Source organism: Ranitomeya imitator, chromosome 1 (genome assembly GCF_032444005.1).
Source record: "Ranitomeya imitator isolate aRanImi1 chromosome 1, aRanImi1.pri, whole genome shotgun sequence".
Classification (NCBI taxonomy): Eukaryota; Metazoa; Chordata; class Amphibia; order Anura; family Dendrobatidae; genus Ranitomeya; species Ranitomeya imitator.
The window spans coordinates 1,020,046,408-1,020,059,227 of NC_091282.1; the positions used below are offsets into that span (position 1 = coordinate 1,020,046,408).

General features: G+C 47.2%; 1 protein-coding gene across 5 annotated transcripts in view; it reads right to left on the bottom strand.

Moving 5' to 3' along the window:
- The window catches only part of INPP4B (inositol polyphosphate-4-phosphatase type II B), a 1,184,089-nt gene that overhangs the window by 273,624 nt on the left and 897,645 nt on the right, over positions 1-12,820 (bottom strand). For all 5 annotated transcript variants that reach the window (XM_069743998.1, XM_069744002.1, XM_069744000.1 and 2 more), the window contains one exon: positions 2,914-3,044. In XM_069743998.1, the coding sequence (XP_069600099.1) occupies positions 2,914-3,044 (131 nt within the window). The remainder of the gene's footprint in view (positions 1-2,913; positions 3,045-12,820) is intronic.

Genomic DNA, 12,820 nt, shown 5'->3' on the forward strand with positions numbered 1-12,820 from the left:
TGCTAAGGTTGAAATACAAACACAAAGGAACAGCATAAATGGTTAAAAACACTAAAGGGAATCTGCCACCAAGTTTTTGCCACCAAATCTGAGAGGAGCATAAGAAACAGAGACTCCAATTCCAGCGATGTATTGCTTACAGGGCTGATTGTTTCATCAGTAGACTAAAGGTACCGTCACACTAGACAATATCGCTAGCGATCCGTGACGTTGCAGCGTCCTCGCTAGCGATATCGTCCAGTGTGACAGGCAGCAGCGATCAGGCCCCTGCTGTGCTGTCGCTGGTCGGGGAAGAAAGTCCAGAACTTTATTTCGTCGCTGGACTCCCCGTAGACATCGCTGAATCGGCGTGTGTGACTCCGATTCAGCGATGTCTTCGCTGGTAACCAGGATAAACATCGGGTAACTAAGCGCAGGGCCGCGCTTAGTAACCCGATGTTTACCCTGGTTACCATCGTTAAAGTAAAAAAAACAACCGCTACATACTTACCTACCGCTGTCTGTCCCCGGCGCTCTGCTTCTCTGGTCTGGCTGTGAGCACAGTGGCCGGAAAGCAGAGCGGTGACGTCACCGCTCTGCTTTCCGGCTGCCCGGCGCTCACAGCCAGACCAGAAAAGCAGAGCGCCGAGGACAGACAGCGGTAGGTAAGTATGTAGCGTTTGTTTTTTTACTTTTAGGATGGTAACCAGGGTAAACATCGGGTTACTAAGCGCGGCCCTGCGCTTAGTAACCCGATGTTTACCCTGGTTACCGGGGACATCGGGATCGTTGGTCGCTGGAGAGCTGTCTGTGTGACAGCTCTCCAGCGACCAAACAGCGACGCTGCAGCGATCCGGATCGTTGTCGGTATCGCTGCAGCGTCGCTTAGTGTGACGGTACCTTTAGATCACATACAGAGATAGCTGTCAGTCACTGATAGGACCGCCCACTGGACTGAAAATTCCACAAAGAGCAATGGTTTCCAAAGGTTCACACATTATATTGAATCATTCCTCACAAAACTATATATCAATCTACTACCCCCACCCACCCCGCCTGCTCTAAAACATTGTGTTTGCAGATTGGACTGAATTTTCATGGTGGCAGATTCTCTTTAAGAGATCGTGATCCTATTACACTGCTTTTCAAATTATTATGCAAATGCTATTTTTCTCTGATTGTTCTAAATGCATTTGAATAAGTATAATGTTTAAATCATCAGCTGTTAGCGTGTAAATCAAATTTTATAGGACAAAGCTTCCAATGATAACACTAGTTTACTCATAACTGAAAAAACTCAAAATGCGCTGTTTCAAATTATGCATAACAGTTTCCAAACATAGTTGTGAAGAACTGAAAAGGGTTACTTGTTGTATTTGCAGCATTAAGAGGTCACATTTACTGAAATCAAAGGATTTTCAATTAAAAACATTTTAACAGGCCGCGTTACATGTTAACATAGGACCCCTTCTTTGATATCACATTCACACAATTCTTGCATCCAGTGAACTTGTGAGTTTTTGGATTGTTTCTACTTGGATGTCTTTGCAGGATGTCAGAAAAGCCTCCCAGAGTTGTTGTTTTGACTTGAACTATCTCTTACCATCATAGATCTTTTTCTGAAGGATACTCAATAGGGTTGAGGTCAGGGAAGGATGGTGGCCACCCCTTGAGATTCTCTCCTTTTATGCCCATAGCAGCCAATGCCTCAGAAGTATTCTTTGTGGCTTGAGATGTGCACTGCCATGTAAGAACATGATTTTGCTAGAGATGGCATGGTCCTTCTTTTTGTACCCCGGAAGAAAGTGGTCAGTCAGAAACTCCATATAATTTGTCAAGGTCATTTTCACACCTTTGGGGACCCTAAAGATGCCTAACATCTCTCTCCCATGATTAAGGCCCAAAACATGACTCCACCACCTCCTTGCTGATGTCACAGTCTTGTTCGGACATCATGGCCATCCACTACTCCATATATCTTGCCCATCCAGGGTTGCACAGCACTCATCATTAAACAGTCTTTTAAAATTAGTCTTTATTTATATCTGGGCCCACTGCAACCATTTATGCTTGTTAGCACTGCTTAGGGTTCGCGGTATAGTAGGTTTATGCCCAACAGGAAGCCTCTGGAGGATCTTATACTTTATTTCGCTGGACTCCAAGGACACCAGCAGCTTTTAACACCTGTTTGCTGCATTGTAATGGTATTTTAGCAGTTGCTCTCTTAATCCAATAAATTTGTCTGGCAGAAACCTTCCCCATTATGCCTTTATCTGCACGAAAGCATCTGTGTGCTGTATAAGCCACAAATCTATTTATTCACAGTATGGTGATCATGCTTACATTTTTGTGAAGTATCTAATGTTTTCATACCTTGTCCAAGGCATTGAAATCTGTGGCCTGATTACAAATGATTAAAGTCCTTCTTAAATAGTTTTCCTTTAATTGGGCTGACCTAGCAAATTAATTATCACAGGTGTTTGAGACTGACTTAAATGATCCAAAAAGCCCTGAGACACAATACCATCCATGAGCTTATTTAGAAATCCAAAAATAAAAAAACAAATTACATCTCTATCACACTTAAATCCAATTTGCATAATAATTTTGAACACACTGTAATAGATTACTTTAAGACTACCAAAGGTGACTTTTTAGAACTAACATAAGATAAGATATTGAATATAATATGTGTATGCAATACACAACCGAGGAAGCAGCATGGTGAATGCAATACTATTTTAAGTTACCTATGCCAGGGTTGCTAATAGTGAATGTGGTGCATTTGTCCACTGAGCAAATATTAATGGTTTATCTTGACAATAGGTCATTTTCCTGTGGAAAAACCCCTATAAACATAAGCAATTGTGCACTCCGACACAATACTATTACGATATACCTTATTATTAGCTTTACTATTGTGTAGTTTGTTACCTGTATATTTTTCAAGCTCTGCAAGACTTTCCTTGTAGTCAGTCAACATTTCTTCATAATGAGTTATAACACTTTGCCGTAGATTGTCCCAGTGTGGAGAGAGGTCCCCGAGGTCCTTCAGTTCCTCAATTCTGAATAGAATAATCATCAGTATAAATATTGATTGTTCTTCACTTAACTAAAATTCACATTTCATGGTTTAAAAAATAAGCTCAAAATAACTCATAATGGAAGGTTCTCTTTTAACTGGGACAAATATGTCAAAGAGATTAGTGACCATAGATTTGGATCAGCAGATCCACCTGATAGCAAATGCAGAAGCACAGACAGCAAAAATGTAGTAACCTTAGTATTTGTAGGGGACATCAGTAGTAGGACCACCTAGCAGCAAATGTACAGAAGTACAGGTAGAAGAATTTAGTTACCCTAGTGTCACGCTGTTAAAGGTGATAAAGGGGCAGGATGGTGTACTGGGACCCGCACGTGTCCCTGCTACTATAATGGGGACCAGGCTTTCCTTTATCTCAGGGGTACCTATAATGGTTAGGAGTAGGGTTGAGCGACCTTGACCTTTTTAGAGTCGAGCCGTGTTTCGCGAAACCCGACTATCTTAGAAGTCGAGTCGAGTGGAATCGGCCGATTATCGCGAAAAGTCGGGTATCGCCCGAAACACGAAACCCAATGCAAGTCAATGGGGGAGCATAGTCGGCAGTGAGTGGAGGCCAGGAAAACACCTACACTGCCCATTTTAATGGCAAAAACATCCATTCTTGTTAAAGAAGCTTGTCAATCGTAATTTACCTTATAATAATTGGAAGGCATTTGAAATTGGGGGTCATTTGGCTAAAGTTGTGGGGGGTAGGGCTGGTTCAAGTAATTAGTGGGCCCAGTAAATCTGGACCACGTCACGGCAGTGGAGCAGGGAGAGGTAAGTATTTCAACTTTGCAAGTGCTGTGATCCTGAGCAAGCAGGGGGGGCCCACTCGTTGGCATTGGCACTGGCACAGGGCCCCTCAAAGTACAGCGGTGTGTTTGCATGGCGGGGGCGCCTCCCACCGGCAGCAACACTTTTGCGTACTATGAGAGGCCCTGTGCCAGTGACGTCGCCAACTAGTATTCCTCCCCCCACCTGATGAAGGAACCTGCACTTTCATCTGCACCTTCCTCTTTGTCCCCGTGTAAGGTGGTATGGTATGCGGGAAGAGGAACCTGACTTTCAGCAGGGTCACAATCTTGCTGTGTAGCGTGCACGGGGAATTTTGCGTTATGGGTCAATGTACCAGCAGACTCATCTATCACTGGCTGGGCAATGGGCAGGATGAGGAGGAAACACAGATATAGGCCCAAAGAATAAAGTTGGCTAAATGCAGTTCAAAATTGGTAACACAGGACTAACCAGGGGGCATTGCAGTGGAGGACAACTGGAATGAGAGGCTGACACAGAGAGTAGGCCCAAATCAGTAAGTAGTCGAAATGCAGTTCAAAATTGGCAACCGTAGTAAACAGGCGGCACAGCTTTGTTCAGTGGAGGAGAACAGCAAGGAGTGGCAGACACCGATAGTAGGCCCCAACCCAACTAGTAGGCCAAATGCAGTCTAACATTAACAACTACTTAACGAGAGCCTGAAAATGGAATTTCAGGACAGGAAACCAGGAGAACAGCAAGGAGTGGCAGACACCGATAGTAGGCCCCAAACCAACTAGTACGCCAAATGCAGTTGTTCCGTTTAACCACAATTTAATGAGAGCCTAAAGATAGAAGTTCAGGAAAGGCAACCTGGAGAACACCTTGGAGTGTAACACACCATCTCTCTACACCCCATACCCAATTTGTAGGCCTAATGAAGCGTAGTTTCCAACAACTACTAAACGAGAGCCGGAAGATCGAAGCTCAGGAAAGGCAACCTGGAGAACACCTTGGAGTGGAACACACCATCTCTCTACACCCCATACCCAATTTGTAGGCCTAATGCAGTGTAGTTTCCAACAACTACTAAACGAGAGCATGAAGATCGAAGCATTGGCGAGGAAACCTGGGGAACACCTTGGAGTGGAACACACCATCTCTCTACACCCCATACCCAATTTGTAGGCCTAATGCAGCGTAGTTTCCAACAACTACTAAACGAGAGCCGGAAGATCGAAGCTCAGGAAAGGCAACCTGGAGAACACCTTGGAGTGGAACACACCATCTCTCTACACCCCATACCCAATTTGTAGGCCTAATGCAGTGTAGTTTCCAAGAACTACTAAACGAGAGCCGGAAGATCAAAGCTCAGGAAAGGCAACCTGGAGAACACCTTGGAGTGGAACACACATCTCTCTACACCCCATACCCAATTTGTAGGCCTAATGCAGTGTAGTTTCCAAGAACTACTAAACGAGAGCCGGAAGATCGGGGCTCAGGAAAGGTAACCTGGAGAACACCTTGGAGTGGAACACACCATCTCTCTACACCCCATACCCAATTTGTAGGCCTAATGCAGTGTAGTTTCCAAGAACTACTAAACGAGAGCATTAAGATCGAAGCAATGGCGAGGGAACCTGGGGCACATCTTGGGGAGGCAGACACCGTTAGTAGGCCCTACCAAAGTTGTACCCCCAATGCAGTTTTAAAATTCCTAGAGGCTGAAAACAAGACTATTGACGCTCAGCTTTTTTCAAAGGAACACAGCTGAATTGAGTGGTGCAGACAGACACAGGTAGTAGGACTTAACCCAAAAATGTGGCTCACTGCAGCTTAAAAAAGTTACAGGGGTACACAAGCAGCAGTGCTCTGGGCAGTGGAGGACAATTTCAATAGTGGACCGCAGACAGACTTTGTACGCCTACTATTAAAAAAAGGATGCTCTATGCAATTAAAAATAGGTTCCAGGGGTCCACGGGCAGCAGTGGTGTGGTCAGTGGACGAGTATTGGAAGGAGGGACCGCAGACAGGCGTAGTAGGCCTAACATAACAAAATTAGGCTGTAGACACTGTAAAATTGGTTCCAGGGGTACACGGGCAGCAGTGGTGTGGTCAGCGGAGGAAAATTGGAATTAGGGACTGCAGACAGACTTTGTAGGCTGTCCCCTGTGGACCATGCATCCAACACATTAACCCAGTGCGCCGTAATGGACACGTAACTTTTTGTGGACATGCCTACTGGTCCATGCGTCTCTTGTCAGGTGCACCTTTCTACTGTTTGATTGCCTGAGTGCTATGACAATGCAGACTTTTTCATGCCGGTGGAGGGCTGAGATGGCTTTTCTCGCAAAAGAAATGTCGACTGGGTAGCTTGAACCGTTGCACAGCGTAGTTCATCTGGGCTTTCTAAATATAAAACAAAGAAAAAAAGGAGACTACATGCACTTTCAGCTGGGTTCCAGGGGTACACGGCCAGCATTGGTCTGGTCAGTGGAGAACTATTGGAAGGAGTGACCGCAAACAGGCATCGAAGGCCTAACATAATAACACATTGCTGTTGGCAATTTTAAATTGGTTCCAGGGGAACACGGGCAGCAGTGGCCTGGTCAGTGTAGTAGTAGTAGAAAGAACGGACCGCAGACAGGCATCGAAGGTCTAAAATAAAAAAATTGGGCTGGCTGTAGGCAATTTTAAATTGGTTCCAGGGGTACACGGGCAGCAGTGGTGTGGTCAGTGGAGGCATATTGTAAGGAGTGACCGCAGACAGGCATCGAAGGCCTAAAATAATAACACATGGCTGTAGGCAATTTTAAATTGGTTCCAGGGGTACACGGGCAGCAGTGGTGTGGTCAGTGGAGGCCTAGTGGAAGGAGTGACCGCAGACAGGCATTGAAGGCCTAAAGTAAAAAAATTGGGCTGGCTGTAGGCAATTTTAAATTGGTTCCAGGGGTACACGGGCAGCAGTGGTGTGGTCAGTGGAGGCATATTGTAAGGAGTGACCGCAGACAGGCATCGAAGGCCTAAAATAATAACACATGGCTGTAGGCAATTTTAAATTGGTTCAAGGGGTACACGGGCAGCAGTGGTGTGGTCAGTGGAGGCCTAGTGGAAGGAGTGACCGCAGACAGGCATCGAAGGCCTAAAATAAAAAAATTGGGCTGGCTGTAGGCAATTTTAAATTGGTTCCAGGGGTACACGGGCAGCAGTGGTGTGGTCAGTGGAGGCATATTGTAAGGAGTGACCGCAGACAGGCATCGAAGGCCTAAAATAATAACACATGGCTGTAGGCAATTTTAAATTGGTTCCAGGGGTACACGGGCAGCAGTGGTGTGGTCAGTGGAGGCCTAGTGGAAGGAGTGACCGCAGACAGGCATCGAAGGCCTAAAATAAAAAAATTGGGCTGGCTGTAGGCAATTTTAAATTGGTTCCAGGGGTACACGGGCAGCAGTGGTGTGGTCAGTGGAGGCATATTGTAAGGAGTGACCGCAGACAGGCATCGAAGGCCTAAAATAATAACACATGGCTGTAGGCAATTTTAAATTGGTTCCAGGGGTACACGGGCAGCAGTGGCCTGGTCAGTGTAGTAGTAGTAGAAAGAACGGACCGCAGACAGGCATCGAAGGCCTAAAATAAAAAAAATTGGGCTGGCTGTAGGCAATTTTAAATTGGTTCCAGGGGTACACGGGCAGCAGTGGTGTGGTCAGTGGAGGCATATTGTAAGGAGTGACCGCAGACAGGTATCGAAGGCCTAAAATAATAACACATGGCTGTAGGCAATTTTAAATTGGTTCCAGGGGTACACGGGCAGCAGTGGCCTGGTCAGTGTAGTAGTAGTAGAAAGAACGGACCGCAGACAGGCATCGAAGGCCTAAAATAAAAAAATTGGGCTGGCTGTAGGCAATTTTAAATTGGTTCCAGGGGTACACGGGCAGCAGTGGTGTGGTCAGTGGAGGCATATTGTAAGGAGTGACCGCAGACAGGCATCGAAGGCCTAAAATAATAACACATGGCTGTAGGCAATTTTAAATTGGTTCCAGGGGTACACGGGCAGCAGTGGTGTGGTCAGTGGAGGCCTAGTGGAAGGAGTGACCGCAGACAGGCATCGAAGGCCTAAAGTAAAAAATTTGGGCTGGCTGTAGGCAATTTTAAATTGGTTCCAGGGGTACACGGGCAGCAGTGGTGTGGTCAGTGGAGGCATATTGTAAGGAGTGACCGCAGACAGGCATCGAAGGCCTAAAATAATAACACATGGCTGTAGGCAATTTTAAATTGGTTCCAGGGGTACACGGGCAGCAGTGGCCTGGTCAGTGTAGTAGTAGTAGAAAGAACGGACCGCAGACAGGCATCGAAGGCCTAAAATAAAAAAATTGGGCTGGCTGTAGGCAATTTTAAATTGGTTCCAGGGGTACACGGTCAGCAGTGGTGTGGTCAGTGGAGGCATATTGTAAGGAGTGACCGCAGACAGGCATCGAAGGCCTAAAATAATAACACATGGCTGTAGGCAATTTTAAATTGGTTCCAGGGGTACACGGGCAGCAGTGGTGTGGTCAGTGGAGGCCTAGTGGAAGGAGTGACCGCAGACAGGCATCGAAGGCCTAAAGTAAAAAAATTGGGCTGGCTGTAGGCAATTTTAAATTGGTTCCAGGGGTACACGGGCAGCAGTGGTGTGGTCAGTGGAGGCATATTGTAAGGAGTGACCGCAGACAGGCATCGAAGGCCTAAAATAATAACACATGGCTGTAGGCAATTTTAAATTGGTTCCAGGGGTACACGGGCAGCAGTGGTGTGGTCAGTGGAGGCCTAGTGGAAGGAGTGACCGCAGACAGGCATCGAAGGCCTAAAGTAAAAAAATTGGGCTGGCTGTAGGCAATTTTAAATTGGTTCCAGGGGTACACGGGCAGCAGTGGTGTGGTCAGTGGAGGCATATTGTAAGGAGTGACCGCAGACAGGCATCGAAGGCCTAAAATAATAACACATGGCTGTAGGCAATTTTAAATTGGTTCCAGGGGTACACGGGCAGCAGTGGTGTGGTCAGTGGAGGCCTAGTGGAAGGAGTGACCGCAGACAGGCATCGAAGGCCTAAAATAAAAAAATTGGGCTGGCTGTAGGCAATTTTAAATTGGTTCCAGGGGTACACGGGCAGCAGTGGTGTGGTCAGTGGAGGCATATTGTAAGGAGTGACCGCAGACAGGCATCGAAGGCCTAAAATAATAACACATGGCTGTAGGCAATTTTAAATTGGTTCCAGGGGTACACGGGCAGCAGTGGTGTGGTCAGTGGAGGCCTAGTGGAAGGAGTGACCGCAGACAGGCATCGAAGGCCTAAAATAAAAAAATTGGGCTGGCTGTAGGCAATTTTAAATTGGTTCCAGGGGTACACGGGCAGCAGTGGTGTGGTCAGTGGAGGCATATTGTAAGGAGTGACCGCAGACAGGCATCGAAGGCCTAAAATAATAACACATGGCTGTAGGCAATTTTAAATTGGTTCCAGGGGTACACGGGCAGCAGTGGCCTGGTCAGTGTAGTAGTAGTAGAAAGAACGGACCGCAGACAGGCATCGAAGGCCTAAAATAAAAAAATTGGGCTGGCTGTAGGCAATTTTAAATTGGTTCCAGGGGTACACGGGCAGCAGTGGTGTGGTCAGTGGAGGCATATTGTAAGGAGTGACCGCAGACAGGTATCGAAGGCCTAAAATAATAACACATGGCTGTAGGCAATTTTAAATTGGTTCCAGGGGTACACGGGCAGCAGTGGCCTGGTCAGTGTAGTAGTAGTAGAAAGAACGGACCGCAGACAGGCATCGAAGGCCTAAAATAAAAAAATTGGGCTGGCTGTAGGCAATTTTAAATTGGTTCCAGGGGTACACGGGCAGCAGTGGTGTGGTCAGTGGAGGCATATTGTAAGGAGTGACCGCAGACAGGCATCGAAGGCCTAAAATAATAACACATGGCTGTAGGCAATTTTAAATTGGTTCCAGGGGTACACGGGCAGCAGTGGTGTGGTCAGTGGAGGCCTAGTGGAAGGAGTGACCGCAGACAGGCATCGAAGGCCTAAAGTAAACAATTTGGGCTGGCTGTAGGCAATTTTAAATTGGTTCCAGGGGTACACGGGCAGCAGTGGTGTGGTCAGTGGAGGCATATTGTAAGGAGTGACCGCAGACAGGCATCGAAGGCCTAAAATAATAACACATGGCTGTAGGCAATTTTAAATTGTTTCCAGGGGTACACGGGCAGCAGTGGCCTGGTCAGTGTAGTAGTAGTAGAAAGAACGGACCGCAGACAGGCATCGAAGGCCTAAAATAAAAAAATTGGGCTGGCTGTAGGCAATTTTAAATTGGTTCCAGGGGTACACGGGCAGCAGTGGTGTGGTCAGTGGAGGCATATTGTAAGGAGTGACCGCAGACAGGCATCGAAGGCCTAAAATAATAACACATGGCTGTAGGCAATTTTAAATTGGTTCCAGGGGTACACGGGCAGCAGTGGTGTGGTCAGTGGAGGCCTAGTGGAAGGAGTGACCGCAGACAGGCATCGAAGGCCTAAAATAAAAAAATTGGGCTGGCTGTAGGCAATTTTAAATTGGTTCCAGGGGTACACGGGCAGCAGTGGTGTGGTCAGTGGAGGCATATTGTAAGGAGTGACCGCAGACAGGCATCGAAGGCCTAAAATAATAACACATGGCTGTAGGCAATTTTAAATTGGTTCCAGGGGTACACGGGCAGCAGTGGTGTGGTCAGTGGAGGCCTAGTGGAAGGAGTGACCGCAGACAGGCATCGAAGGCCTAAAATAAAAAAATTGGGCTGGCTGTAGGCAATTTTAAATTGGTTCCAGGGGTACACGGGCAGCAGTGGTGTGGTCAGTGGAGGCATATTGTAAGGAGTGACCGCAGACAGGCATCGAAGGCCTAAAATAATAACACATGGCTGTAGGCAATTTTAAATTGGTTCCAGGGGTACACGGGCAGCAGTGGTGTGGTCAGTGGAGGCCTAGTGGAAGGAGTGACCGCAGACAGGCATCGAAGGCCTAAAATAAAAAAATTGGGCTGGCTGTAGGCAATTTTAAATTGGTTCCAGGGGTACACGGGCAGCAGTGGTGTGGTCAGTGGAGGCATATTGTAAGGAGTGACCGCAGACAGGCATCGAAGGCCTAAAATAATAACACATGGCTGTAGGCAATTTTAAATTGGTTCCAGGGGTACACGGGCAGCAGTGGCCTGGTCAGTGTAGTAGTAGTAGAAAGAACGGACCGCAGACAGGCATCGAAGGCCTAAAATAAAAAAATTGGGCTGGCTGTAGGCAATTTTAAATTGGTTCCAGGGGTACACGGGCAGCAGTGGTGTGGTCAGTGGAGGCATATTGTAAGGAGTGACCGCAGACAGGTATCGAAGGCCTAAAATAATAACACATGGCTGTAGGCAATTTTAAATTGGTTCCAGGGGTACACGGGCAGCAGTGGCCTGGTCAGTGTAGTAGTAGTAGAAAGAACGGACCGCAGACAGGCATCGAAGGCCTAAAATAAAAAAATTGGGCTGGCTGTAGGCAATTTTAAATTGGTTCCAGGGGTACACGGGCAGCAGTGGTGTGGTCAGTGGAGGCATATTGTAAGGAGTGACCGCAGACAGGCATCGAAGGCCTAAAATAATAACACATGGCTGTAGGCAATTTTAAATTGGTTCCAGGGGTACACGGGCAGCAGTGGTGTGGTCAGTGGAGGCCTAGTGGAAGGAGTGACCGCAGACAGGCATCGAAGGCCTAAAGTAAACAATTTGGGCTGGCTGTAGGCAATTTTAAATTGGTTCCAGGGGTACACGGGCAGCAGTGGTGTGGTCAGTGGAGGCATATTGTAAGGAGTGACCGCAGACAGGCATCGAAGGCCTAAAATAATAACACATGGCTGTAGGCAATTTTAAATTGTTTCCAGGGGTACACGGGCAGCAGTGGCCTGGTCAGTGTAGTAGTAGTAGAAAGAACGGACCGCAGACAGGCATCGAAGGCCTAAAATAAAAAAATTGGGCTGGCTGTAGGCAATTTTAAATTGGTTCCAGGGGTACACGGGCAGCAGTGGTGTGGTCAGTGGAGGCATATTGTAAGGAGTGACTGCAGACAGGCATCGAAGGCCTAAAATAATAACACATGGCTGTAGGCAATTTTAAATTGGTTCCAGGGGTACACGGGCAGCAGTGGTGTGGTCAGTGGAGGCCTAGTGGAAGGAGTGACCGCAGACAGGCATCGAAGGCCTAAAGTAAAAAAATTGGGCTGGCTGTAGGCAATTTTAAATTGGTTCCAGGGGTACACGGGCAGCAGTGGTGTGGTCAGTCGAGGCATATTGTAAGGAGTGACCGCAGACAAGCATCGAAGGCCTAAAATAATAACACATGGCTGTAGGCAATTTTAAATTGGTTCCAGGGGTACACGGGCAGCAGTGGTGTGGTCAGTGGAGGCCTAGTGGAAGGAGTGACCGCAGACAGGCATCGAAGGCCTAAAGTAAAAAAATTGGTCTGGCTGTAGGCAATTTTAAATTGGTTCCAGGGGTACACGGGCAGCAGTGGTGTGGTCAGTGGAGGCATATTGTAAGGAGTGACCGCAGACAGGCATCGAAGGCCTAAAATAATAACACATGGCTGTAGGCAATTTTAAATTGGTTCCAGGGGTACACGGGCAGCAGTGGCCTGGTCAGTGGAGGCATATTGTAAGGAGTGACCGCAGACAGGCTTCGAAGGCCTAACATAACAAAAATGTCAATACAATGGTATTGTCAGTGGCAGGCATTGAAGGATGTCAGCGCATAGACTAAACATTGGTGGAGCTGTGAGATAATTTTGCAAGTGGTAGAGCACTGTTTGAGCTGGGGGGGGAACTGTCTTGTGGCCGGCGGTACAGGCCCAGGGCCCCTCATATTACAACGGTGTGTCTGACGTTGGGTGCGCACCACCACCGCCAGAGACACTTTATTGTACTAGGAGGGACCCAGTGGCAGTGCCGTCGACCAAAAGCGGGCACACCCAC